Below are 27,725 nucleotides of genomic sequence, written 5' to 3'. Positions count from 1 at the left end.
GCTGTGCTGTAGATGTATATTATTAAAAAAATTACTCAAGATACAAATTGTTGGAAGACTGTCATGTTATCAAGAATGACATGAGTGATATACAAAGGTTTATAATTATACATGGACTGAACATGCAAAATAAACTATACGTTATATTGTGCATTATAAAATAATGTAAAGATGCTGTGTTTTCACATAGTTTACAACACTACAGTAAATCAGTACAGTGATATCAGTGAACAGTTGGCCTGCATTGCCAGTGAGCCACACTTGGACTGACATGGCTTCCTATATGTAAACGTGCACAGAGATGAAAGGTGGAGTGAAAATGTTGCTCAAAATGTTGTTATTGCAAAAAGATACTTAGAAAGTTATGATAAAGTTAATGTCAATGATTTTTATGACATAACACACTTTTAAACAAATGCATAGGCACAAGCAATGCAGGCACATGAGGTGGTAGGACTTACCCCACAGGGGCGAACACATTCAGGGGACACAGACCCCACAATCAACTCTTTGTTAACTCTGCCATGTGGCATACAATGACACTGCACAGCACTACACTCTGATGATTGTCTTTCAGTTTGTTAAACCATGCAGTGCAGGGGAGTCCAACCAACCATCATACACAGATATTTTCAGTGATCCTCCCAAGGCTAACAAGACGCTGTACAAGAATTCTGTTAAGAATTTATCTCACGCTCGTCTCCTCTTGCTTGACATATTGATCTTGACGGTATCCTTTCTGCTTTGTTACCACTGTGCTACCAGGAGAGGTGAATCATGAAGTCCTCCCTGTCCGTACGTGACATTCGCTCAACAATGCTCCACTGACCTTTAAGGCTGGATGAGCGCACAGCAGGAGGACAGTCTACAACAACTTTTATTATCTGCAGGATAGAATGAAAACAAAAGATTCCATGTTTGTAACTGAAGAAGATTTCTTTAAACAACACATTTCCCCAGTGGCTACATCTCAACAGCAACAATGCAGTGCAGTCTATAAACATTTGGAGTGTTACTCCTTTTTTTATTTCTTGGCTCAACTGCAGCACATTGGATTTAAAATGAAATACTATGAGGTTATAATGCTGACATTTTAGCTTGAAGAGTGTTTGAGGATGCTCATATCCATACTTAGTGAACAGATTAGGAATCAATTCTTATATACTGTACTCAAGCTTTAGTATCATGCAGCAGGACAATGAGAGCAAATATACAGACCAAGCAAGCATTTTAAAAAAGAGGTAAAAACAACAGTCCGGGGGGTTTAAACATTTATATATCCTACTTACCTGTAATTGTACATATTATGATATATTTCCCATATTCATGCCTGGAAGAATGATGTAGTATGATTTCAGACACCCTTAAAGTGGACCGTACCATTTCTTAACTTTGATGTAAGTTAACATCTCGTCTGTCTGCCTCACTCCATCTGTGACTCCGCCCTCATTCCTCATGTCTAGCTCCTGTGTGTTGGGTGACAGTGTAGGTAAATGTAAGTAGCAGTGGTTAACTCTCTAGCTTGTTTAGTACACTTTACTTTCTTACCTTCAGAATGTCTGAATTAAATTGTGTCAAGTATCTACGGATGAATGCAAATATTAGCTAGTGGCTAAATTTTGCCTTAAGTTACAGTTTAGCTAACTTGTGTTTGCTAGCTGATGGTGCTGCCTTTCATTTCCAATGTTGGCTTGGCGTTTCAAAACCAAAATGTCATATATTATCTAATGTTAGCAAACACTGGTACTCTGTTGTAGAGGTATGTTCTGACACCAATACAGAGTTTATTATTTCATTCTAATAATCTTCTGTGTGGCTGTGGTGGTTTAGTCTTTTACCTGTTTGGTATTAGCTTCTATAGTTGTCACCCCCTTTGTATTCACTCAGGAATTCAGTTTTATTCTAATTCATACTTCAACTCAAATACATTTCAAATGGGTAATATTGTTCTTTCTACTCCATCACATTCAGTTTTAGTTAATCAAGCAAGATACTGTAAAGACTGTAACACTTCAGTTCACTGACACACTGTACTGGGTTCCTTTTTGCCCCAGAGAAAATGTTGAACCCCCCCACTGATGCAATGATGTGTCTGATGGGTACATACTCAAATTTAAATTGAAAGTTGGTACTCCCCAACATTTATTGTTTCATATCAAATCCAATGTGTGGGAGAACAGAGACAACATAACAAACAATATGTCATTGCTCAAATACTTCCTTACTAAACTGTAATCTCAATGAAAATCTCAGCACTCACAGTTCTGTGTCCTCGATGCAGTCCGGGTCCTCTATGCTCTCCAGCCGTCTTTTACACGCATCTAAGATCTTTTTCCTCGGTCCTAAGGGGATGTGGATACTCTTAAGGTCATGGTCAGAGCACAGCAACAGCGCTTCTAGGTCAATCTTCTCCCTCTTGAAGATGGAGAAAAACTCGCTCATGCTTTGTGTGGCTAGGAAAACTTCCAGAGGGCTTGTTTCAGGCTGATCGTCATCGTCCAGCCCTAATTCTACTTCTTCCCAAGGCAGGTCCTCCACATTCCTCTCCTGTAGGCTGCGTGCGCTGCCAATGCTGTCTGCATCCAGACTCGGGTAATGCTGCAGCCGACTGCGTAAACGCACATTATTGCCCGACCGGTCCACAGTTGCCTCGTCCCGACCACCGAGGTCAAACATCCCCCCACTCACGTAGTTCCTCCTAAAGACCATGGTGCCCAGACCGGGCCGGTTGAACAGAGAATCATGTCCAGAGTCGGTGCTGATCTCAGAATAGTCCACATCGGGACCGTGGAGGTCTGGCTCGCTCATGGCACGTGAAATGGCATCATCATTGTCTCTGGGGAACATGTCACGAACATTGCGGCGACCACGGTCCTTTGGATTTACATATGTCCCCTGTTTGACAAACATGACATCATTGCCCAGCTGAAGTCCAGAGAGGGAGCGCACACTCTTCCTTCCATCTTCATAGATTTTAAAGGTCCCATCTCCTTGTTTCCTCCTCTCTAGCTTCTTCTGGATCTTTGTCTTCCCTCGGTTTGTGGCATGGAGAGTAGCCTAAAAGGACAGGAATAAAACAAGAAATATTCATAAAGACAGTGTATTTCTTACTTTAACACAGAGCAATTTTAGAAGCTTTAAGACTGATTCATATGTTTTTGATACTTTTCACATAGCTACTGGTTTCATATGATATGCGGAAGCAGCATGGTGTTAAGGATGGTAGTGATGGTCTGTTGATCAGTCAGTCAGTTGACCACTTTGCTCCACACTAAAGCTTGACAAATTCTGGATATATTGACATGAAATTTTGGACATATATTCATGGTTGCCAGATGATGAATTGTAATAACTTTTCTTCTAACACCATCACCATCACCAAAATTTCCATTCAATTTTGTTAGTTACGTTGTAGCTAAGAAGGTGAAGTTTGAAAAAACTACACCATGTTAGCATTGTCTGTCACCATGGTGGTATTTAGCAGTCTTGCTAAATTATGCAGTTAAGAAGACTCCTGACCTGAGAATATGGCACACTGACGGTTGCTGCATTGAAGTTGCGCAGCTTGTGGCTAAGAGAGCTGCTGGTGTAACTGGAAAAACTCATAACGTCTGATGCAGAAGCCTCAGAAGCCTCTTTGTGAAACTTTCGCTCCATGCGTTTGTGGTGTTTCTTCTGCATCTTCACGCATTCTTTGATCCGTCGCTCGGCATCACGAAATGCCCGGTCCTTCAGTTTGCTGACCAGCTTGGGATTGAGGCCTGTCTGCTTGGATGCGATGGAATCTAGGTAGCGGACGCAATCCATGTGATTCTTTGTGGCAGCCATGTCCAACGGCGTGTGGTAGTCGTTGTCCAGGCACCATATGTTGGCACCAAAAGACACCAGGAAGAAAAGGCAGCTGAGGTGACCATTGGCGGCTGCCAGGTGGAGTGGCGTGTTCCCCCATATGTCACACTTGTCAGGGTTTCCTCTGCGGAGTCATGAGAAAGATATCAGATGCAAACTTTAAACTCAGAGAACATGTATCAGATTGGCTAAATAAATATTTTCATCCCTGTTCTGACTGTGAGAAAGATTATGGATAAAGGCTGCCTCCTTGGTCTGCTGTTTAGATGATTCATTCATGAGTAAGCATGTGATGTTTTGATTACGTTTTTCAGCACTGACCTGCCATCCGTGGGTTATTAATGGAGCCTTGGTTAATAATTTATAGTCTAAACACCACATTGCCTTTTTGGAAAACCAAACATAGATCTTCTATAGGCAGCTTCCTTTTTTTAAAAGCTCTGACCAACTGACAAATAGGAAGGTTTTATCAAAAGGATGCTACACAGGGAATGTACTATTATGCAGGGCCATACCTAAAATTATAAGCAATATTTACCCTTGGCTGACAGTCCCCGACCTTAAGGTTACCTCTACGTGTGCTGCACTGTTGCTGTCAGCCTGTAATATGACCACAGGCTTCCCAGTACCACTGCTACACTGCCTGTATCTAGTTTCAGGGGAGGCCGAATAGGTTACGCCTGACTCAAAAAGCACAATTGTGCATGGCTGGTGATGTCACACTGAATTCCTCAAGTCAAAACATACAGTGCTACAGCTGGATGGGTGGTATGAAGAACAGATGTGTATGCTGCTTTTTGTACTTTTATTTCCCATCATAAGCCTGAATTCCAATTCAGTAAGACGGCTCGTTTGTTCGCTCATCATTAAAATTTTGTCCAGTCTAATATTCCGTTAAGCATCGCTAGGATTTATTCATGATTTACAGCTTGTTTGTGGCCACTGCAACAAAATATTGTTGATACAATTTTAACTTAAAATGTGTGCTTCTATTTTTTTCAGTTAAGTCCTCTAGTTGGCATCGCACTCCCTAAATTTACATGTTTACTGAACTGTCTTAAGTCTTGTCTCCATCCTCCAATGTTGCCACCTACAGACTGCTAAATATTTGATGCGATGGACGTGAAGCGACTGTCGAAGTGCACATTTATTATTGATGCATTGCGTTGTAAGGTTTTCACAGGGAATGTGTGTCAGATCTGCTGGACCCAACCTGGGCAGCGATTGGCAAAGTCCCACTCTGATTTCAGGCCCCTGCTTTCTTTCTTTTGTTCACCTAGACAGAATTGGGTTTAAAAAATTAGAGTGAGAAAGGAGTTTTAGGGTCACAGGTTGCTTGTGTAAGGTTGTCAGCAGTGAGCATGATGGAGTGCAGGTGGCAAACAGCCCAGAAAAAGACAATAAAACAATGATCAAACAAAGGAATTACAGTTAACCCTTGGCGAAAAATAGATGGAGGGACATATAATAGTGCCATAAAATGCTATAAATTGATGTGAAAAGATAAACAGCAATTAGCTATGTTCTATTTTTCTGTTGAGAGGAAACATTTATCACCTCCTGAACTGAAGATTATACAATATGCTTGTCAGTGGTTGGGACCATCGAACATGATAGCTTTATGTGTCATAATTTATGTATGTACCAGTAAAATGCTGACCGCAGCTGTGATAGGGCTGCTAACTTATCCCTGCCCTGTTTATTATGGGCTGTTTGCATCTTCACCTCCTATGACAGCTTGATGTCACTGCAGGTCGCCAAATGCAATATATTTGCCAAATATAGCAGAGCATGGCATCGTTCCCATGAAATTATCAAGGAGCATTAAACGTCTCTTCAATATATCCCAGGGTTTCACGAGTGTGGTGCCTGTGGGACACATTATGGCAGCTATTAATGTTTAATTTAGTACCTCCTGTCAATCAGGAGTTTATGTTTTCTGCTATCAATACAGGAATGCTATGTCCTTGGCACCTGAATGCATCCAGAGCCTTGTTTGCACTGAATCCGTGGGAAAAAGTGAATTTAGTATTATCACCTAGCACAGGAAGCGTTTGCTGCTGGCATTGCTTCAAGACAACTGTGAAAATAAATGTGTCTGTCCTCAGTGCTGACATTTTTGCATTCAGTGAGCACTGATAAATAATGTTGTCTCACTTTTACCATAAGCCTCTTACACACTTTACTCAATGAAGCAGATTCATAATGGAGCCCATTTTTCTGGCTGGCATGCAAACCAGGTCAGCCAGAAAAGATGAGGAATGAGCTCTTGTGTGTTTCCTCTTCCCAACAGTGCATGAATAGCAGTCACATTTGCACATTTTGTTGATGAGAGGCATGTCTTCACACAGCAGCTGATTCTATCATTCCTTAAAACAGCATGTATCCATTGTTGATATTGAGAAAAAGAAAGAAAAAAAAAAAGAAATTATAAGCCAATAAAAATGTTCAATTTCATAATAAAAAATAAAAAATCAAACACTAATGTATCATATTTCTGCCATGATGCACCCTATTGAATTAATGGTCTGTACTGTTTTATTAGGCAAATGTATAGTATATTTTTTGTCTGTTTTATAGGCCATCATGCTCTTGTTTTTATAAATAATGACCGCTGAGCATCGGCTGTACTAATCAGTTGACCTTGAACAGTGTCATCAATCTTAAATGTAATGGAGGCGTTCATTGTTTACAGAATCAATAGTCCTATATAACTTTGAAAATGACCAACTATCTTTTAGCAATAACCAAAGTATATATGGCCCCTAGAAGGTGGTTACAGAGCTATCACCATACTGGAAAACCTCAACAGGAGGATTTTTGGATATAGGCCTGCCAAGATCTAGTAAGTTTAATCTTTGCAATACTCTTCATTTTAAAATACAGTGTCTAACCCAACACCTGGACTTTTCAGACCTGACCAAATAGTATAACTACATAGTTACGGAACAGGTTATTTATTTCAAACCGTGCTTCTTTTTAGCCAGGAGCACAGCCTGGGGTGAATGTTTTTGCAGTATGTCAAGGCCTCTTCTTTTCCTTGAGTATGTTAGACTCAAATTACTGCTGCACACTGTGAGAGATAACCTACATTGTTAGTGATACTAATTAGTAGAAGGATTTCCGAATGATTCAAGCTCGTTTGTTCGCTCATCATTAAAATCTATGTTAAAATAAAAATGTCTTTAAGTAGTTCCAGTATTAAAATATTACTTATTTTAAGTGAGGTACTTGAAATAAGGTCATTATTGGACATATTCTACATAATCTGATACTGAAAAAAATAACAAAGGAAAGTGGTAAAATTGTTCATTTTTGTTCTAGCGGTGTTTTCCTTCCCAAAATGACTGAAATGGACATTTATGAGTCACGTTAAAGTTTTCCGCACACGTTCTCATTAAGTCATAAACTTTCTATACCCACCCCCTCGCCACGATGAGCCGCAGAGCCTCCAGGTTGCCGTGATAAGTAGCCCATAACGTCGGTGTCATGCCATCCTCATCCGGAGCGTTGAGATCCTTCCGAGTTGCTTCCTTCAGTAGGTCCAGGTAGCCGTCCCGGGCCGCCTTGTGGTACCTGTCATTCATCGTGCAGAATTAGTCCGCCCTGCTCGACTCCATTCCGCTTCATTAACACCAACACCACCATCGTCGTCGTCGTCGTCGTCATGTGGGCATGTGGTGGGCACAGAGCGGCTGTAGCGCCCGTTTGTCCCACCGTTTCCCCAGAGTGAGTTTCCTCCTGATCAGCGGAGCAGCGTCGCCGGTATCCAGGGACGACACGATGTCCACGGCGTGGGGAATAGTGCTCCCGGTGGCCGATGTGATCCAGAACAGGCTGGGGAGCCTAACAACAAACTCCACAAAACAGACACATTAAAAGTAATCTGAGGGAAAGGGGTGTAATAACGGAATGCACCCACCAGATCAGTTATTACTGACGTCTCTATTCCTGTAACATTCCTACTGAGACTTCAACGGCACGTGTATATTTGTTTATGATCTCCTGCCTGTGCCTGTATGACTGAGAGTCTCAGTAATGACTTATATTTATATTTATCACAGTATGTGGATCAAGCTGTTTTCAGCTGATATAGATTTTAATGGTTTTGAAAATGATATATCTATATCTCTGTGGTTGATCTGGTAGAACATTTACATTTGTATGTGATTAAATCAGAAGAAATTTCAACAACTTTCTGTCACTCTTTCAAATTCATTCATCATCACACTGGAAGAGACATCAAGCCAAAACCAACTGCTGCACCCAAGTTGCAGAGCTGCATAAACTTGTTCAGGAAATGAGGAGTATACCGACAGTCAAGTAAAACTATTACCGGAGAGGTGTTACTCAGTTCCAAGAATCTGAAGCACTGTGTTGACATTGTTTTTCCTTGTTCTTTTCAGTAAACCATTGTTATCACTGTGAACTTCACGTCACTAGTAAGATTTACTAATCAATGTGACAATGATGGAGTGTTGCAATAAAAAAAGTACCTCTGCTGTCAGCCCCATCCTGATGAAACGGCTATAATTTTGCCCACTGATCTAAAATAAGTACAGTCCAACTAGTGCCTCAGAGAATGAAGGTGTCAGACATACAACCCAGCTGAAACTTCCATAACAATAGGCAGAGATAGTGGCCAGGCTTTTCATGTACTCCACCTCAGGCACTTTGCTGTGAGAAGATACAGGGGCACATCTCTTCAATGAGCCATGAATAGCATTAAAGAGCTGAAAGTATTCCCTTCAAGCAGTGAACCAAAAAAGATAGGCAAATAACGGCATGCTACGCCTCCTTAGAGAATTTAGATCACATTTAGATTGTAACGCATGCCGGCATGTGGTCAGCTGCAGCTAAAGACCGGGCTTAAGATGAATACAAAGACAAAGACAGCAGAACATATCAAACCTACAAATTTTCTATGAAGACAAAATAATAATTAAAAAATGTTTTTGATGCTTAATGTCACATATAGTTTTTGTTTAACAATAAGCATCATCAGCATTTCTTTTGTGCATGCAGCTAAAACTTTTTTTCTTTTAAAGTGACTGCCATTAAAAATCTATTTGTACAAAATCAAAAAAACTGCTGTTTATCTGGAAAGGAACCGGTTTTCTTGTATTATGAATTGGTCAGAAAAGGGTTTTCCTGGAAACATCTTTTGAACTTTACATTAATATTTTGTGCAAAACACACTGTGTTTGGTAATAATATGGTGTTGTTCATAACAGATTTATTGACATTTATGACTCTTTGTACAGTAAACCACTGTGTTTTTGGAGGCATATAAAAGCCATGACGCTTCAGCATGTTTCTCAGGATCACACTACACCAGGTAGGCTTACAGGTATCCTGAAACCTTTCCTTTATTATTAGAAGGTCACTGAGAATAAAAGCTCAATTTTGCTAAACAATAGGAGCTATTCTTATATTATTATAAAGCTATTTAAATTTTCCTGTTATTCCTGATTTTATCAGGGATGGAGAGGGATAGTGTAGATGACTTTCTACATAAACATGATTGTGAATTATTATTCAGTACATTGTTAACATGCATTTGCTGCCAAAATAGGAGCCACAAGAAGAGGAAATTAAATACCATTTGTTGATTTGAAACTGCTCTTTTGTGTAGCACCTACAGGGTGACAATTATGCTGATTTGTTGCCCATGGAAAAGTTTCACTTGGGCGGGAACTGGCTTTAAAGGAAGGCAGAGAGTGGGTGTAGCTGTTAAACCTGTAATGTCTCACATGCAGCCAGATTCAAACGAACAACTCATTTGTGAATAGATCTTTGCGAGAAGAATCATGTGTTTGAACACTGGCCATCCCTGCAACTGCCTGACCGATGGCAATCCCTGTGAACCATGCAGGATGACAGCCAAAGACAGGGAGACGGAGGAAGTCCACCTCTCCAACAACATCAACACACCGAGTCGAGCGGAGAACACATCCGAACCCGACCTGGACATCTCCTCCGGTGGAGTCGTGAGGGAGAGGGAGCGAAACTGGGGATGGATGCTTTCTGGAATCATCTGTGTAAACATTCTGATCCTGGGCTGCGCCTTGGCCAGTGGCAGCGCTCACAACGATGTAAACATCAAAATCTATCACGTGCAGATTTATCTTATTATCCTCCTCCTCCTCACCTCCATCTGGATGATTTATTACATCATCTACACGACCAGGAAAGAAAATGCTGTTGTTTATCAGGATGCCCATGCTGGACCGGTATGGCTCAAGGGTAAGTAAATGTTCCGCTTGCTTTAGAATCAAGTTTTATTTACAGAGCAATTTTGAATGGTTTAAAAAAAAAAATCCCCTGTTCTACATGTTCTTTTTCCTTCAGGAGGACTTGTGCTATTTGGACTGCTCAGTATTATCATGGACATTTTCAAGATAGCCAGCTATGTGGGCTACCTCCACTGTGATTCTGCTGTGAAGGTTGCGTTCCCTGTGGTGCAACTTGTTTTCTTACTTGTGCAGGTAAAAATGCCTAAAAATGCCAACATGCTACACAGGTTACATTTTAGACTTGAGCCTTTATGGTTGTAAAATATTTATATAATTCTGAAATCAATTTGCAGACATACTTCTTTTGCATCCACGCCAAGGACTGTGTGCAGCTACAAAAGAACATTACACGGTAGGCGATTAAACAGTTTCCTTCCTCTTTTTCTCATCCTTCTGTCTTTGTAAACATACGGCACCGAGGGCATTCATTTTGATACTTAGAATTAATTCTTCTCCTGTAACATAAGGTGAACAATTGAGAGCATTTTTATATTTAAGTTTCTGCTACAGGACTGACATTGTTTCATTGCTAAAAACAAAAATTTCTCTTCATTTGAAAAGGTGCAATTATTATTTTATTCTTATTAGAGTAAACTGTAATAGGGCTGCAACTAGTAATCATTTTCATTATGCATTAATCTGGTGATGATTTTCTCAATAAATCAACTCATCATTTGGTTTATAAATGATCATAAAATGTTAATTCTGATGAACATTTTCAGTTCAGTTTGTTAATATAGGGAACTAAGGTGACCAGCAAATATTCAAATTTGCAGAAGCTAAGACCAATATATTTTTTGGTATTTTGCTTAAAATCATGACTTAAATGATTAATCAGTTATCAAAATTGTTGCCGATTTCCTCAATTGATGAACAAATTGTTTTAGCCCTAAAATCGCAAGCTCAACAGCTTCGGTTTGAAAACCAAATAAAGTAAAAAAAACACATTATTATTAGATGCAACATTAAATGTTGATACTATGGCACACGGCCTGGTAAAGCAGATCATGTTTATTGCTGCTGTTATGGTCTCTAATCATTGTTTCCCTCATCTTTTATTCAGCTGTGGTCTGATGCTCACCCTCTCCACAAATCTGGTTGTGTGGATGACAGCGGTCACTGAGGAGTCCGTTCACCAAACAACTGTTCCCGACTATCCAAGCAACGACACTAAACTCTCCGGACGAAACCTGTACATCAGTAGAGGTAATTAAAGTAGATTTAGCTATTAAAGTAGACTCAATAAATCAATAAAATTACCACAACCTAATACTTTTCTCTCTTCATGTGCTCTGTCATGTATAACAGCAGGTTATGGAGACGATAAGTGCAAGTGCAGCCACACTTCATGTAGCATCTTCAAGGAAGCCTACTACTACCTGTACCCCTTCAATATTGAGTATAGTCTCTTTGCTTCTGCCATGGCCTATGTCATGTGGAAAAATGTAAGTCGAGTAGCAGATGAACACTCCCACCACAAAATCAAATTCCACCTGAAGGATGTATTTCTGGGTCCAGTCATGGGAGTTCTCTTAGTGGTGGCAGGTCTGGCAACCTTCATCGCATATGAGGTGGAAATGAAAAAAAAAGATGATGATGACGATTACAAGAAAGACAAAGCAGTGATGATGCACTTTGTCATGAATATAGTCATAGTTACCACGATGTCAGTTTCCACCCTGATTGGCTGCGCTGTCTACAAGGTGGACCGCAGGGAACATGTATCAGAGAAAAACCCCACACGCAGTCTAGATGTGGGGCTGCTGGTGGGAGCCTCACTGGGACAATTTATCATCAGCTATTTCACCATAGTAGCAATGATTGGAACTGGAGCAAAAGGCCATTTAAACAGACTAAACCTGGCCTGGGCTATCCTGATGGTGATCCAGCTCGGCATGCAGAACTTTTTCATAATCGAAGGTCTCCATCGGGAGCCCTTCCATGAGGTGCACCCAATCACCGTGGTTGCAAATCCATACGTGCTGCAGCCAGAAAAAGATCTGAGCAGCCTTGAAGGATCAAACATGGACACAAAGCCAAGCCCAGTACTCACAGAGCACACCCTGCATGGCCACTCGGCTGAGCACAGACCCAGACTGTCATGGAAGAGACGAGTGTTGAAGGAGGTCTGTGCGTTCCTACTGATGGGCAACATCATAGTGAGTACCATTCTCCCTCACTGCCTGAAATTCACTGTTTGAAAATTGACCAAATACTCAACCTGTTCTCTTGTTTCCGTCTTTGACAGCTGTGGATCATGCCAGCATTCGGCGCTCGTCCCCAGTTTGACCATGACACCGAAACTAATTTTTACAACTTCAACATGTGGGCTGCTGTTGTCAATGTTGGACTTCCATTTGGCATCTTTTACCGCATGCATTCAGTCGCCAGTCTGTTTGAGGTTTATCTGACCTCATAGCACTACAGGACAAACAAACATGTCCAGCCAACTGCTTTGACATTATAAAGCTGTTTTGTATAAATTGTACTTTGTTATGATGATGCTTTGTTTTATTGTTATTTCCCTCTGTTTGTGACATAGATACTGACTGACGAATATCATCATGTGATGTTTCTCATCATATTATAGCCTTTATATTTTGATGTCTCTTGTTATGTTGTAGTCCGTATTCAATTTATTCAAAATGTTATCTCAGAAGGTGAAAGAAAAAAAAATCCATTGTGAAGCTGATCTTGAACTTTTATGCGTCAGCCTGTATGTGCAGTAAATAAAGAGAAGCAATAAAATAAGATGAAATATTGAATGAAAGGGAATGATTTATTGTGCCAACAACTGCTATGATTATTATTATCACTATTATTATTATTATCATTATTACCACTGCTACCTAATAGTGTATTTTGAAAGACCAAGTCTGCTACATCTGGCTGGAATATACTTTAGATTTTTTTCAAAACTGTCCAATTAGTCGGTTGATTAATCTGCAACTATATTGATAAACAATTAATTGTTTAAATAATTTTTCAAGAAAATATTCCAAACCGTACCTAGTTCCAGCCTATAAATGTTGATATTTTCTTATTTTTTATCTAGGTCTTACATTATAGTTACATTATATTTTTTTGGACTGTTGGGCATTTTGAACATGCTTTAAGAGACTGAAATGTCCATGATACACGATTTGCTGATCTAATGTACCAAACAATTGCCGTTGCCAATAAATTATTATTGTATGAAGAAAGTGACCAGCACATTGATAGGTAATGAAAATAATTTCCCTAATGAACATAAACAGTTAGCAAACAGTCAGTTAATCAAACGTAGTGAAGAAACCTTTTGTCAAAGCATCTGAAAGAACTTGCAATTCAAAAATACAAGTAATTAAATATTACAATAATCACAAGCGACATTCATTTTGGCTTACCTTTAAGTCAGGCAACTTTAGAGCCACGCCGGTCTGGGGTCCTTAGCACACGGTTTTGTTTACAACCACGTCACCAGGAAATACATCGTGAAGTGTTAAAAATCAAAATGCTGAGACAGGTAATTCGGTGCTAAACTAGATTTTGTGACAATATAAAGCAGAATATTTGTGTGTATATGTTGCAATCTTTGTCTTAATCAATATTTTAATCGTAAATACTCATGACTTACGAACCAAGCCGAGGACACAGGTGTTTAGTTTGGTGTGTGCAGCGTTAGCGTTAACTTGCTAATGTTTTCAGGATTCTCACGACGCTCCTCTTTTTGGTGAGGATGATGACCACAGCAGGCTAAGAAAGTCTAAAATTAGGTGAGATTTGCTACTTTTCTGGTCATAACCAACTGCCCTCTATTCTGACCAAATGTTTTACTTAAACTCCGAAGAATAAAACGATAATCTGTCTTTCAGGCAGCCCCTGGCTTCCTTTTTCCATCTCTTCTTTCGAACAAGTGCTATCTTGGTCTACTTGTTATGCGACATTATCAGCAGCCGTTTCATTGCCTGTATGGTCACCATCATCCTCCTGCTGTCATGTGACTTCTGGACCGTCAAGGTGAGCAGCTCAGGTTATGTTTTATCTATGGAAATAAATGATATTAACTTTAACTACCGTAACCCTGTGCCGCACCCCTGTGCTTGTGTAACATTTAAGGCTGCAACTAAATATTATTTACATTATTTATTAATCTACCAATGATTTTCTTCATTCATTGATTAATAATTTAGTTTATAAAGTGTCCCATTCCCATTGTAATTGTCTGACCGACAGTTTCAAACCCTACTATCACTTTACAATTTGGTATTTTTTTGGTCCCATGTTGGATGAAGTCTGTGTTTTTTGTTTTGGTTTTCTAATTTACTTTTTTTGTGAATAAATGGACAAGTGCAGAAACCAAAGTACCTGGTTTTCATTTACAGATGAATTTGTTTTTTTGTTTAGAACGTCTCCGGCAGATTGTTGGTAGGCCTTCGGTGGTGGAATCAAGTGGATGAAGATGGAAAGAGCCACTGGGTGTTTGAGTCAAGGAAGGTAAGCGGAAGCTCATCAGGTACATCCAAAATGCCTTGCTGGTATTTGCACAGAATTCTTTTCAGCTCAAGATAAAAGGTTTCTCACATGTAAGGCACACAGTTAGAAAAACAAGATAACTTAACGGCTTCATCATGTTTCTTTTTGACAATTAATCATGACCATGACGGTACACAACCCCGGCTTTCTGTAAAGTAATAGCATTCTCTGTAAATGGAGGGACATTTAAAGTAACACAGAGCCGACTGTATCCCTGTCTACAGTTTGTGGAAGATATTGTGCATGCATCTATAATTTCATATACTGACTGCACTTTGCAGTATTGTTAGCGTCAGTGTAAGTTTTGTTAAGCATTTTTACCCTGTAATGTAGCCGCATGACCCTGTTAGACAATTGAAGGTAGTGTAACATAAAACTACTGCTTTGTTCTCTCTTAGAACTATCATGTGCCACAATGGGAACATTGGTCATGATGAAACCTTGTTTACTTTTGTTAACAGACACACAGTCCGAACCGAACATCCAGCGCTGAGTCACGGATCTTCTGGCTTGGACTTATCGTGTGCCCTATCTTCTGGATCATCTTCGTGTTCAGCACCATCTTCTCCTTCAGGATAAAATGGCTGGTCAGTTCAGAGATTCTGTGCAAGTGTGTGTCTAAATAACTGCTAATTGTCGGTTCATGTCTCATTTCCTGTTTGTGATTTTGCCCCACAGGCTGTTGTAATATTGGGCTTGGTTTTACAATGGGCCAACTTGTATGGTTATGTGAGATGCAAGGTGGGTGGAAGGTCCAACTTGACAAGCATGGCAAAGAACTACCTTGGTGTCCAGATTTTTAAACAGGTATTTGAATAGCAATCATAATCCCCTTCTTCCATTATTTGTCTAATGAGTTGTTACATTAGTATTTATTGATTTGTTTTAATTTTTTACCAAAGGCAATGAAGAAAACGGAGGGACCTTGAAGTTGAAGAGGACAAGTGACAAGCATCTGCAGTGTGATGGAGAACAACACTGGATGAACACATTGTATTTACCTTGACTCCTGTAGGTGGCTGGTCTTTTCTGAGGGTGTATGGGTTTTGAATGTGTTTCTTCTGAATTCACTGATTTATATATTCAAGAGTAGTTGCCAAAGTTTTCTATAAATTCAAATTAAATACAATATAGTTTTTTGAGATTGAATGTCATACATTTATTTAGATCATCATAAGTGCAGAGTTCAGGGAGAGTTATATTTCTTCTGCCAGTAGTTAGTTTGTTTGTTTGTCTATTCAAGGAAAGCTTTATTTATTTAGTAAATCTTATTGGGTTCAAGATGTCTTTTGAAAGGGAGACCAGAGAATAAATGAGATAAACACAAGATCACAACAAGATATTTCATTCACTCAAAACAACTATCTCACACACACACAACCATAGTGTTGCTCCTCATTCCAGTACTAAGGTGCATAGTACTGTAAACATATTAACATTAAGAGGGTAATGTTAAAATCCATGATACATGGGAGGATTTTCAATCAAGACAGTGTCCTGAATTAAGGGCACTTCTAAAAATTAAAGCATTAAAATATGTTTCACATGTAGGAGATATTATTCCCGTTGGCTTGAGATTTTGTCAAAGGACATTTTGGGAAAATGTAGATTGATTGAGGTGTTACCTTATTTTGGCTGCTAATCAAACCAAGGTTTTCAACTTTATAGTTAGACCATTGCTGGATGTTGTGTTTTAACTCTATTTTGTTAAAAGAAAAAAAGTTTGTTATGATTGACATTGTATGGTATGGTTGGGAAAAGTGTTTAAAATTCCAATTTTATACATGAACTGGTCATTTACCCAGGACTCTCTGGGAAATAGTTTTGGACAATAAAGTTTTATATAATTTTTGAAATGTTAATCTTACTTGTGGCACATTGTGAAGAATATGTTCAAGCAACTCTAAATAAAAACATTAAAACACGGGTTAAAAGTGTCATAATTCAACTATAACTTCCTTCCTGACTACTGCAGATAAACATGCCCACTAAGAACATTAGTTTATATTACTTTGCAATTGAATCTAACATTATGTTATTTGAATGAAAGTGTACTGCCTTTAAGCAGCTTTGTTTTTTTGGTGGGCATAAACAGTTGTGAAATATTCAACTCAAGCTGAAGTCCTGCTGGTTAAAATTTCATCAGATCCAAGTCAAGAGTACCTGGAGGAGTGCAGCAGGTCACCAGTCTGCCTGCAGTAAATGATTCAACCACAAGGTGGCAACAAAGGAACATGAGTGTTGAGCAGATTCAGTATCCCTTACATCCCTCCATTATGTCTTTTCATTGGATTTAATATATTGTATTTGCTGAGGGAACGTGGCTTTGCTATGTGTCCCAGTGTTATACAATAAATTGATATACATGACTCAGTTGGAAAAAAAAAAAAAAAAAAAATATATATATATATATATATATATACACACATATATGTATAGATAGATAGATACACAATAAAACACAGTTAATCAGTTGTATTAGTACCAGAAATCAAAATGGTTAACTTCACATCTGTACTTTACCATCACATAAGTCATGGCACAAAAGTACAGAGTGCCAAAAACCAGATAGAACCAGAAAAATATCTTGTCCAGTGTGTTGGCAATCTTCTGATATCTCTCAGATTCCTTGTCCTTGGCTTCAAAAGCTTCCAGGAAGTTTACCACCTTTCTGAGCATTTGTTTGTCCTCCTCTGAACCATTCAGCTGAATGACACTGATGTCAGGTTTGGTTTCTGTAGGGATTGAAGTAGCCATAGAGAGGGACTGAATATATAGGAGCACTTTTTTTCGTCAAAAACAAGAGTCAAAACACAACTCATCTCTGTATCAAAGGTATCGGAGTACAAACTCAACACATGTTTAACAGTCAACTCTTCCTCACCCTCATCCTCTTTCTCCTCCTTGTTTCCTGTGTTTTTTGGCACTGGCCCTTTGGACCAGCAGCAGGAAATGAGGCCATCTTTTGCCACTCGTGTCAGCACCAAAGACAGCAGCATGCTGAACACCAAAAGCACCAGACAAGCACAGAAGTGGATCCCTGCAGCAGAGATGGTTAAATGACTCAGAGTTATACATTTTAGACATTCATATATTTTGTTTCTGTATTGTGAGTGTGTGTGCGTGTTTGTGACATGCATGCGAGCTGACTGACGGATGATGGGGCTGCACTTGCTGTCCCCAGGGAGCTGTTCATTGAGGATGATGAGGAACATGGTGAAGCTGAGCACCAGGGTGACCTTGAAAGAGTTGCGCTCACCGCCTCCCAGCGGCAGGGTGCAGCTGATAACATCAGCCAAGACGATCAGAATACTGGGCAGCAATAATGTAATGAAGGGGTTGACATATCTGATGCTCAGTGACACCTGAGGAGTATGGTGGTAAACACTTAATTTTCTACATGTGTCTAATACAAAATGCTGGTAGTCTAATACAAAAACATAATACTGTCTTTTGAGCGTTTAAAAATGTTCTGCAAACTCCTCTGTGGCTGTATTTGAATACCAACCATTAATCGACTAATCTTCTCTAGTTCTAACCACATCAGACATGTTACAATCACACAGGCTTTTAAAAGTTAAATCCCTTTAGGTTAATACCAGAAAATTAGTCAATCATTAAGAATAAATTCATATTTCTCAGGTTTATGAACTTACCATGATGTAATTGCGGTCATCTCTTTGTTGCTGTAAGTCCACCTGATCAGTTTCCCAGTCTCCGTGGGTACCATCAACCATCCTCAATTCACCCAGTACCAGCTTTGTACCACATTCTGAATGAAATGAAGTCTTCTTTAACATTGTTTTTTTTTTTTTGCATAATACTTGTACAGACAAGAAATAAATAGCCACAAACATGCATTAATTGAGATAAATTAAGAGTGAGTTTGGTGCAAGAGTCAGTGCTGCAGTCACACTTGTATTTTTCCCTGAGCAAAATTATGAATGAGACACTAAAAGACATGTAATATATAATTATTATCAGATTTTTCCAAATTTAACAGTGCAAAAAACCCCCAAAACAAACAAACAAAAAAAAATTAAAAATATACAAAATCAGGAAATTCTCACTTCAAATCTTCAATGGAATATTGTATTGATATTTGTATTTAAGTGATGTGCTGAGCTCACCGCCAGCGGCCCAGGTTTGGATTGCGACAGGACATTCATCAGCAGCGAAGGGATAGTTGAACAGATTGACTTCACAGTTCACCTCAGCGTTTATGATCACGGTGTGCTTCAGGGTGCCGTTACTGTACACCAGCAGATCACGGGAGCTGTGCTGCATGGTTGTTCGTATCCTACACACATGAGAGACGACAGATGTGTCAGATCAACCTGTCCATGAAGTGAATTTGTGATAGTAGCTGGAAGCTCTTCTGCTGTGTGGCTGACTTACCCATTTGTTACACGGATCTCTGGGGTCCAGACTTTATCTACCGGCAGGGCCGCTTCATCATACTGGTAGACAGATGTGTTCCATCTCAGCTCATCATCTCTCCATACCTGTGGTGCAAGATCAAAACGAATGTTACTGAAACATACCCTCCGTTTCTTTTTGTTCACTTGAAAGTGTCTTGACACTTACCATTGTTGCTTGCAGGCGACTATTTAGGCGGAGCTTCTTTGTGTCCTGTTAAAAAAAAATATATATAGATAAAATAAATGAGGTTAGGCAAACTATCAAAACTACTGGAGTGCTGTTGGAAATGTTATAACAGACTTCTGGTGAGAACTCCTGGTCAAAATACATTTCCAACATGCTAAGCAGAATTACATTAACAGGTGAAATTAGATAAATAGAGACATTTTAAATAATAAAGCACTGCCACACAATTTTAACAATCATAAATTCTTGTCAAGTTATGAGAGATCTAAAACGAAAAAACTAATTTTCATAAAATATAAAAGACAATACTTACAACTGACAAAGTTTGGTACTCAATGAAAGGCACGTGTATTATTTGGGTGCAGTTTTCATACTGTGGTTGAGATGAGAAATTTTTATTTATCAACATTTCAGCCAGACATCTGCGATTTGTGCAGCTGGGTTCAGCACATCCACGTCCTAAAATCAGAGACAAATGTGAACCAAAACTACTTAATAAGATACATAATAAATAAATCTCCCAGTATATTAGATCTTTAAACATTGCTCTGTGGAATATAAGTTGCACTTACCAGCTGTTAGTAAACCCAGTAAGAAGCCGGCCATCCCCAGATTGTGGGATCTGAATGTTTCTGAAAGCATCACTGCAGGAATCAGACTATTATACTTCACGTATGACTGATAACTGCAGACTGACTGACAGCTGTGTGCCAGTCTTTCTTCAGGTTTCAGCCTGACATGACTCTTAAATAGGCCCGTCTGTGGCGACTGACCATATATTCACAGCACTCATCACCCACATAAGTGCAGTAGGAGACAATGTGAACGACCCACAATGGTGTGTAAGAATACCTTTGCGTGATTAATTACAATATGTTCAGCATGTCCCTCAGTGTGTAAACAGTCAGAACAAAAGTGCAGTTGCTCCCACTGTCTGTTTACCTGCCAGCGGGCACAGGTAGTTCCAGCTGCTATTTGTCATTACAGCAGGCTGCACTGCTCTGCATTACAATGGGACTATGGCTGTCATTAGAGGAGAGTGAGCTGAAGCAGCCAATAATGGAGACATGAGTTTACCTTACCTAAGAGGCAGCACTCCCAGTCATGGGTGTCAGGACAAAGACTGGAGACTGGTCTCAGTGTAGTCGCTGGATAGCGTGTCTTCTCACAGAATGAGCCATTAAAAACACTGACAGCTGGGTGATGAATTCTGGTTTCATCATTTGTCGTTTTTTTGCCACGTACATGAACAATTCAATCACAAGCTTATTATCTTAAGTAATACTAGTTAGAATCTGCACTCCTACAATATATATTCCATATATTTAAAAGTATGTGGGTGGTGGTGTGTGTCATCTATAATGATGTAGAAATTTAAGATCAATCAATCAGTGAATCTATAACTCTATTATTATTGTCACCAGTGGGGCAATTGGGTATGCAGCAGTGGAATATATGCATTGAGCACACATAAAAACATAAAAACACAGGGCACATAAATACAACACCAAGACCAAAAGATAAAAGACAATAAAGTTAATAACTACAAAACAGTAACAGTATCTTAGTAGAGAATAAGTTAAAACAACATCTAGCTATTCCACCTTGAATTTAGGAGGAAGATGGCAGAGGGTATACATTTAAGAGGGCATTTGTTTCTATAACAGAAAAAAGACAGATGCTCAAACCAGATGTTTCCATCTTTGTGTCAGGATGTGTGGTAAGTTGGACCCAAATGCAGTCAACTCTTGGGGAAAGGTGCAGGCAGGTTTATTTAACCAAAAATCAGACATGAACAGACGTGAACAAACCCTGAACTAAAAAGACGAACCAACACAGACAAAGGGAAGCACAAGGACTATATAGACAAGGGAGGCAAGGGTGATTGAACACAGGTGAAACACATTAGGGCGGGGCAGACAATCACAGACACAGGACCAAGACAGGAAGCAAAAACACTGACACACATGGAAACCAATTACAAAATAAAACAGGAAGTGCAAAAACTCCAAAACAAAACTAACAAAAAGTGTCTGCCATAGCAAACCATGACACTTTGTATTGGCATACAGTATTGTTGTGTCGCCAATGAAGTGAAGTGCATCAAGTGCAATTTCCAGTCCACGCTCTGAATTGACAGGCTGTATAATTTCAGCTATATCCGTCATCTTTTGGCTGGCTGGATGTTGCCAGGAAACTTAAGGTTCTTTATCTTGAACATTTGGCATCGTTCCATACCGTGACTGACCCGATCATTAACAGTCACCACTGAGGTTATCACCCCTCAGGTCTCTGGCTTGACAGGAAAATGACTGTTTTACTGTTTCATGACATTTCCACACAGTTCAGGCTGCTCCTCTATCAATATCTCACAATGGCTCCAGTTAAAATGATGAAGGCCGTTGCTGCCTGGTCCTGACTCCTCCTGCCCCTTACACTGCAGTGGCAGAATGAGTTTCCTTTCTGTCACAGCCGCACGGTCTCTGCCCATTTTCTAATACCTGCAGAAATCCTGCCTCTACTGACTCCCCCTCACCTGCGTATAACACAGCCAGGCTTGTAATGTACACTGCATAACCCTGAACATAACACCCACGCACTCTCACTCAAACATTCCGACTTGCAACATAATGTTACTGTCATGTTGTTTTTTTTTTACTGAAATCACAGCTTAATAGTATTAATAATTATTATATAACCACTTAAGTGGCCTAATAAAAGTTTTATTTTTATTGCTCTCACACCTTTTCCTCTGATCCTTTAAATCAGATCCTGACATGTCTTTCTTTTCAAATTGTGGATCTCTACATCACGTGATCATGTTGGATGATGTTGTTGTCTGATGTCTTAAACACTTAAATCAATAACTCACAGTTGGGTATTATTATGTTCTGTAGCAAAGAAAGTAATACTATTTCCTCTCTGTCTGTGTTTTCACTTATTCATTATATAGCTGCTGCCTGTAAATGAATGATGAACCTTTCTTTGCAGGTTATCTCTCAGAGGAATGTGTCTTATCTCTTTCTTCACATATCATCTGAAAAAACAAAACAATACATATTGAAGTGGTTTCAATGAAGAGGGCTTGTCATGTTCTAATTTAAAAAACACAACAAGGTTGTTTGGTGTTGTTGACCTCTTTGTAACAGCTTTGATGCTCTTATGGCCGCAATAAACGTGGGTTAAAAGTCAGAGTGTCCTGGCGGTTCAGCTGTGATCTCTTGTCTTATCAGAACCAAATTGAGGACAATTGAGACAAAGAAAATCTTTGTGCCAGTGACAGAGTCTCCACCTGGTGGAGCAATGGTTAACTTTCTGTCTAATGAATTATGAAAATCCAAAGGGAAATGGCTCAAATATGCATAACCTATCAATCGTCAAAATATCTTTGCCTCTGCCTTCTTGAGGAAGACTGGTTGACTTGCACAATTTATATTTATTATATATATCACCTAAAACAAACGGTCAGAGGACGTTTGATGTTTTTGTCCCGAGGGACCTTTAAAATATTCCATAGGTCATAAATTCTTCCAGATTGTCCAATAGGGTTTCAGAGGGAAGTGATTGCTGTGATATCAGAAGAAAATGAGACTTTGCCTCAGATCCAGGCCGACCCTCAGCACTCTGCAGCCAACTGAAGTCAGAGGTAACTTTGACTGTGTCAACACAGAACCGATGTGACACCTGATGTCCTCTAATTTCTTCTCTGCAGGTAAGTTCAGCATTGAAATATATGTGCTTTCTTATGACATCTGCAGGGTTATTAAAAGGCTTCTTACAGTAATAAACAAATAATACTCACTGCAATGTTATTTTCACTTTCTATTATGAAGAGAAATAAAAGACTTGTGTTTGCGTTTCTACAAAACAAATTGCATAATGATGCATTTTGACACCATATGTTACATCAGTTTTAGCTAATACATGTTAAGAATAGTTGGTCAAAGACCGCTTTCAGGGTCAAAACAGAAATAGAATAAATAAGCTTGTTTTATTATGCCATGAGATCAAATTATTTTTTATTACTGTATATGCAGTAAATTCATGGTAGAAATGGAGAACACCCCATATTTCACTACTTCAACAGTACTAACTAGAAGGAAAAAAAAAAAGAAGAAAATAAATCATTATAAAGGACGGTGAGGACATGTAGACCATTAACCCTCAGTATGTACAACATAATTCTTGGATCTTAAAGATGATATAAGAAATGCACAAGCTAATATGAAGTAATTCTCTAGGAATCACGATCTAAGACTCAAGCTTATTGGTCAAGTGTGCTTTCACGTGTCAGTAGCTCAAAGTGTCGCACAGGATTCAAAAAGTGAAGGAAAATTGATAAGTAAATTGGTACGAAACAATAAAAATGAAAAGAGAGTTTATATAAATAGAAAATAAAGCCATACCTTGACATGTCTATAGTCTCTGTAATTTTCCCTCCTCATTTTGTTACTGTGTGAGACAAGTGCTGGTGGGTGGGCAGGATCGCTGTGACCTTTTTCCCCAGACCTGATTGTCCTGTAACCTGTTGTTGTCCTTGTCCGTGGACTCAGTGATTGCTGTGTAGAAATCAGGCTGCAACAGTCAAGGATTCACCAACTTATAAATGCACAATGACTTGGTAACTTTTTCTTTTTCTGTGCATTTTCCTGTATTTATCTACTCTGCTTCTTACCCCATTATTTTAGCATAATTGTAAATGCAAAAGAAATCAGTAACTGTGCAACAAATGAGATGATATATCTGTGTTCAGAATGTCATTGATGAATCTTTTGAGCCTTTTAGGACAGTTTTTGTGCGTGTCCGTGCATATTTCCACATTCTTTGACTTTCTTTTGTCTGACTGTTTTTGTTTACTTATGTGTTCAGTTACTGTTCACCCACCATGAGGATCCCATTCACAGTGAAATCTCATTTGGATTGACATTTATCTGACTGACAGGAACAACAGTGCTCTTGGCACGATGTTGCACAAACACTATAACCAAGACAGTCTGCCGTCACCCACAATTAGAGTCCTTGAGAAGCCATTTATCATAAACTGAGATAAACATCAACTGTGTCCTCTCATGTGACTCAATTAAGCAATAAAAACTTGAAATAAAAGTCTGACTTCCTTCTGGTAAAGATGGACACCTGATTGATCACTGAGTACACTAACGAGGGTTTCTGCACAGAGAAATAAAGTTGATAACAAGCCTTTCATCTGTGAAAACTCAAGCAACTGTCAGATTACTAATAAGATTAAGAATAAGAAAGTGATAGAGACGTCCTGACTTTGGTGTATTTTATGTTCTTGAAAAGAATGTGATGTGGTTAAAGTTTGACATTTGCCGTAACATTGGGAGGTGAAAGATGTTAGAGGTGGTTGGAGCTCAATAATTTACCCTCATGAGGACTAAAATAGATTAATAACTGCACCGCACTGAGGTTAGAGGTTTTGCTTAATGAACTGAGACATATTTTCTAAGGACTTGTGGAGTAAACACATTGATTATATAAACTCTTCTATGATAACCTTACAGCTGCTTATGGATACTAACACAAATAACAATGCATTCATTTTTTTGATTTCTCAAAACTAAGTCATCTTAGGACAGTTGTCAAAAGGCTCCTGTCTATTTCACTGTTTCCCTGGCATTGTTCTGGGTCACATCTGGAAGCCAACAGACTTTGCCGAAACTCAAAACCGAAAGAGATAAGCCAAACTGATTAAAAAAAAGGCTCTTCCCTCAGGAATAGATTCCCCCTGACCCAAAGCTTTGGTTAATCTTGTCAGATTGTTATGACTAAATATGTATCCTCATGGGCTGAGATCAATACCTGAACAAGGGCAAGATTTAAGGACTTTGCTCTTGGGGCAGTCAAATGTATGAAGGAGAGATATAAAAGGTGTCTCAGGTTCATGTTAAAAAAAAAAAAGAATGATCAAACTGAATTAAATCTGTGATATGGAGAAAAGCATGTGGGGAAAAGCATGAACATACATGCATCTCTTTTTTTTCTTTTATATGTTATGTCAAAGTTTTGAAATACTTAAAAATCAACACCAAAATCTTGTGAACCAGTGAGTAAAATGAATTTTTGCATGATACATTTTGACATATAAAATGTAATAAGGCATGCAACATAATTTAATGAAGGGGCACAATAAATAAATAACATAACTCCTCGGTTATGAATCCAGGCAAAACAGCAGGTACTACTAAAAAGAAAAGACAAAAAAGCATTGCTACAGTGCACGTGCATTATGTTAAAATTGTGAGATACATCCAATGGCAGCCATGATTTCAATTGATTTCAATTTGTCTTTGTAGCTTCCATAATTGTGTTCATGATTCCTACAAGGTGCGTTCACAACAGTGATTTATGCATAAGCTTTACAACTTCCACTGCCGCCGCTGTTTAATATCTCTTATTCTTTTTCAATGTTGAAGAATTTTTATTCTAACAAGCAGTATGGTTAAAAAAAAAATCATCTGCATGATTACATTTGGTGATAATTTGGACATCGTTGTTTAGAGAGAGCTTTTAGCACAACTGACTTGGACCGTGTCCAGACTGAAATGGAACTTCTGGTGAATAATCAACCATTAAGAAACTCTGGCACAACATTTTTCACACACAGAGCCGGGCACTGCTCAAGTCATAAGCTGCTGATAGCCCGGGGCGCACACTGACCTGGGCGGCTTGCTCAAACATGAAGGGTCCAGCTTAACAAACAAAGTCTGAGAGCCTTTTACATTTCAGTCACATGTAATGAGCGAAAAGGTGTCCCTCCTGCGCCTGAGCACACTGTCATGTTATTCACCTTGAAAATACAACTGTCTACCTAATAATGCTGTTCCCATCTCATCCCTGCCTGTCCACAGAAATCTAGACCTGGTCAAAATGAGCACAGAAAGGGGACAACAGGTCGTCATTGATACCACCTGCACCACAATCCACACACTGGGGAGGCAAAACGGGAGTGAGGGCAGGCGGCTCCGCTACATGCAGAAAGATGGGAGGTTTCCTGTGGTTTTCCAGAAGGCCCCTGGAGACTGGAGCCCGTACCTGATGGACATCTTCACCACTCTTGTAGAGATCCGCTGGAGGGTGATGCTCCTCATATTTTCCCTCTCTTATATTCTCTCTTGGCTATTTTTTGGTCTCTGTTATTGGCTCATTGCATATGTGCATGGAGACACTGAAGATGTCGACAACGAACCTTGTGTGGACAACGTGCGCGGCTTTACTGGAGCGTTTATGTTCTCAATGGAGACCCAGGCAACTATTGGCTATGGCTTCAGGGGGATGACTGAGAACTGTATTGTGGCCATTATTGTGGTCACAGTTCAAGATGTGTTTAGTTGCCTCCTAGACACCATTGTCATTGGTATTGTTGTGGCTAAGATGGCATCTGCTCGTAAGAGAGCTCAGACGGTGGGTTTTAGCAATTGTGCAATAGTCAACCTGCGAGATGGGGTTCTGTGTCTGTCATGGCGCCTCGGGGACTTCAGAGGTAATCACATCCTGGAGGGGGTCGCCAGGGCCCAGTTAGTCAGCTATGTAAAAAAACCACTGGGGTCTATTGTGATGTCCTATCAGGACCTGGACATCCAGAACCGGGACCTTGTCCTCGCCACACCAGTCACCATTGTTCACAAGCTGGAGCCTGGCAGTCCTCTCTACAGCCTGGGCCCTGATGACCTGCTGGACGACGAATTTGAACTGGTGGTATCTTTCACCTACACTGGAGACTCCACAGGTATGCTCCACCAGACCCGTACCTCCTACACACCGGCGGACATCCGCTGGGGTCAGCGTTTCCAGGACATGTTGAAACTTGGCAAGAAGCACTACAAGGTGGACTACGCTCTGTTCAATGAGACCACATGGGTGCCGGTGCCCCAGCTCAGTGCTGAGGAATATGACAGAGAGAGATGTCCTGTAGAGGATGGTCAGTCCCACAGCCTGCTCTCACCATCAGTCAAGAGAAACGGACACACTTTCCAGGCGAATCTTGACTTCACTGGAGAGGTGATGCACCAAACCTCTTTGTAACTTAAGCAAACAAAGAAATACATCACAGTGCATGGTGGGCTGTTGTCATGGACGGTGTGATAAGATGTACTCTTGTAAATATATTTATATGACTTTACAGTGGTTATAACCTGAGATTTTTTTAATGCTTTATATGACTAAAATTCATAACCACAGATTTAAGTCAAATAAAAGTCTAATTTCCCTAGTAAAAGTCTGCTCTTTGAATACTTCTTTCTTCTCATCATGAATTATAGTAACACTGCCAATAACATTATGTGACGCCAGTGTGGCTCTACACTGCCACCCTGTGTTCACCCTGTCTCCTACACTCAATATCACTCCAGCACAGATTTCACATAGTAGGTCGATACACCACATGACGGAGGGTATTGGCTTGATTCTTAGGCAGAAATGATCAAACACTAAGTC

General features: G+C 39.6%; 5 protein-coding genes across 8 annotated transcripts; 3 read left to right on the top strand and 2 right to left on the bottom strand.

The window, feature by feature from the left end:
- Positions 1-47: 47 nt before the first annotated feature.
- Positions 48-13,598, bottom strand: ush1ga (Usher syndrome 1Ga (autosomal recessive)). 4 transcript variants are annotated; one of them, XR_008830204.1, is made up of 6 exons: positions 13,532-13,598; positions 7,273-7,706; positions 3,520-3,973; positions 2,261-3,057; positions 1,381-1,466; positions 48-884 (listed from the first exon to the last, which is right to left on the bottom strand). XR_008830204.1 is itself a non-coding variant. In XM_056402407.1 (4 exons), exons 1-4 carry the CDS (start codon positions 7,434-7,436, stop codon positions 881-883), a joined length of 1,419 nt encoding a protein of 472 aa, XP_056258382.1. In that variant the 5' UTR covers positions 7,437-8,376; the 3' UTR covers positions 48-880. The 4 variants fall into 4 exon arrangements, 2 of the variants coding, with proteins under 2 accessions (XP_056258382.1, XP_056258383.1); XR_008830203.1 differs by lacking the exon at positions 13,532-13,598 and having other exon boundaries at positions 7,273-8,377; XM_056402407.1 differs by lacking the exons at positions 1,381-1,466; positions 13,532-13,598 and having other exon boundaries at positions 7,273-8,376.
- LOC130185773 (proton channel OTOP2-like) lies at positions 9,300-12,978 on the top strand. Its single transcript, XM_056402410.1, has 6 exons — positions 9,300-10,095; positions 10,201-10,337; positions 10,439-10,497; positions 11,209-11,351; positions 11,454-12,304; positions 12,394-12,978. Exons 1-6 carry the CDS (start codon positions 9,660-9,662, stop codon positions 12,562-12,564), a joined length of 1,797 nt encoding a protein of 598 aa, XP_056258385.1. The 5' UTR covers positions 9,300-9,659; the 3' UTR covers positions 12,565-12,978.
- zgc:112148 (uncharacterized protein LOC550424 homolog) lies at positions 13,588-16,594 on the top strand. The gene is made up of 7 exons (XM_056402409.1): positions 13,588-13,650; positions 13,833-13,900; positions 14,000-14,144; positions 14,532-14,621; positions 15,122-15,247; positions 15,339-15,467; positions 15,563-16,594. Exons 1-7 carry the CDS (start codon positions 13,639-13,641, stop codon positions 15,587-15,589), a joined length of 597 nt encoding a protein of 198 aa, XP_056258384.1. The 5' UTR covers positions 13,588-13,638; the 3' UTR covers positions 15,590-16,594.
- A 512-nt stretch (positions 16,595-17,106) lies between these two features.
- LOC130184727 (5-hydroxytryptamine receptor 3A-like) lies at positions 17,107-19,874 on the bottom strand. Its single transcript, XM_056400766.1, has 9 exons — positions 19,841-19,874; positions 19,582-19,727; positions 19,248-19,292; positions 19,059-19,165; positions 18,791-18,960; positions 18,317-18,432; positions 17,815-18,025; positions 17,545-17,700; positions 17,107-17,395 (listed from the first exon to the last, which is right to left on the bottom strand). The coding sequence occupies exons 1-9, from the start codon at positions 19,872-19,874 to the stop codon at positions 17,139-17,141; spliced, it is 1,242 nt and encodes a 413-aa protein (XP_056256741.1). The 3' UTR covers positions 17,107-17,138.
- Positions 19,875-26,159: 6,285 nt separating this feature from the next.
- On the top strand, positions 26,160-27,353 carry LOC130185674 (inward rectifier potassium channel 16-like). Its single transcript, XM_056402262.1, has one exon. The coding sequence runs from the start codon at positions 26,160-26,162 to the stop codon at positions 27,312-27,314; it is 1,155 nt and encodes a 384-aa protein (XP_056258237.1). The 3' UTR covers positions 27,315-27,353.
- The last annotated feature ends 372 nt before the right edge of the window (positions 27,354-27,725 follow it).

The sequence above is a fragment of the Seriola aureovittata genome, chromosome 17, assembly GCF_021018895.1.
Source record: "Seriola aureovittata isolate HTS-2021-v1 ecotype China chromosome 17, ASM2101889v1, whole genome shotgun sequence".
Classification (NCBI taxonomy): Eukaryota; Metazoa; Chordata; class Actinopteri; order Carangiformes; family Carangidae; genus Seriola; species Seriola aureovittata.
The sequence above is the reverse complement of the archived record's forward strand: the minus strand, read 5'-3'. Positions and strand labels throughout refer to the sequence as shown.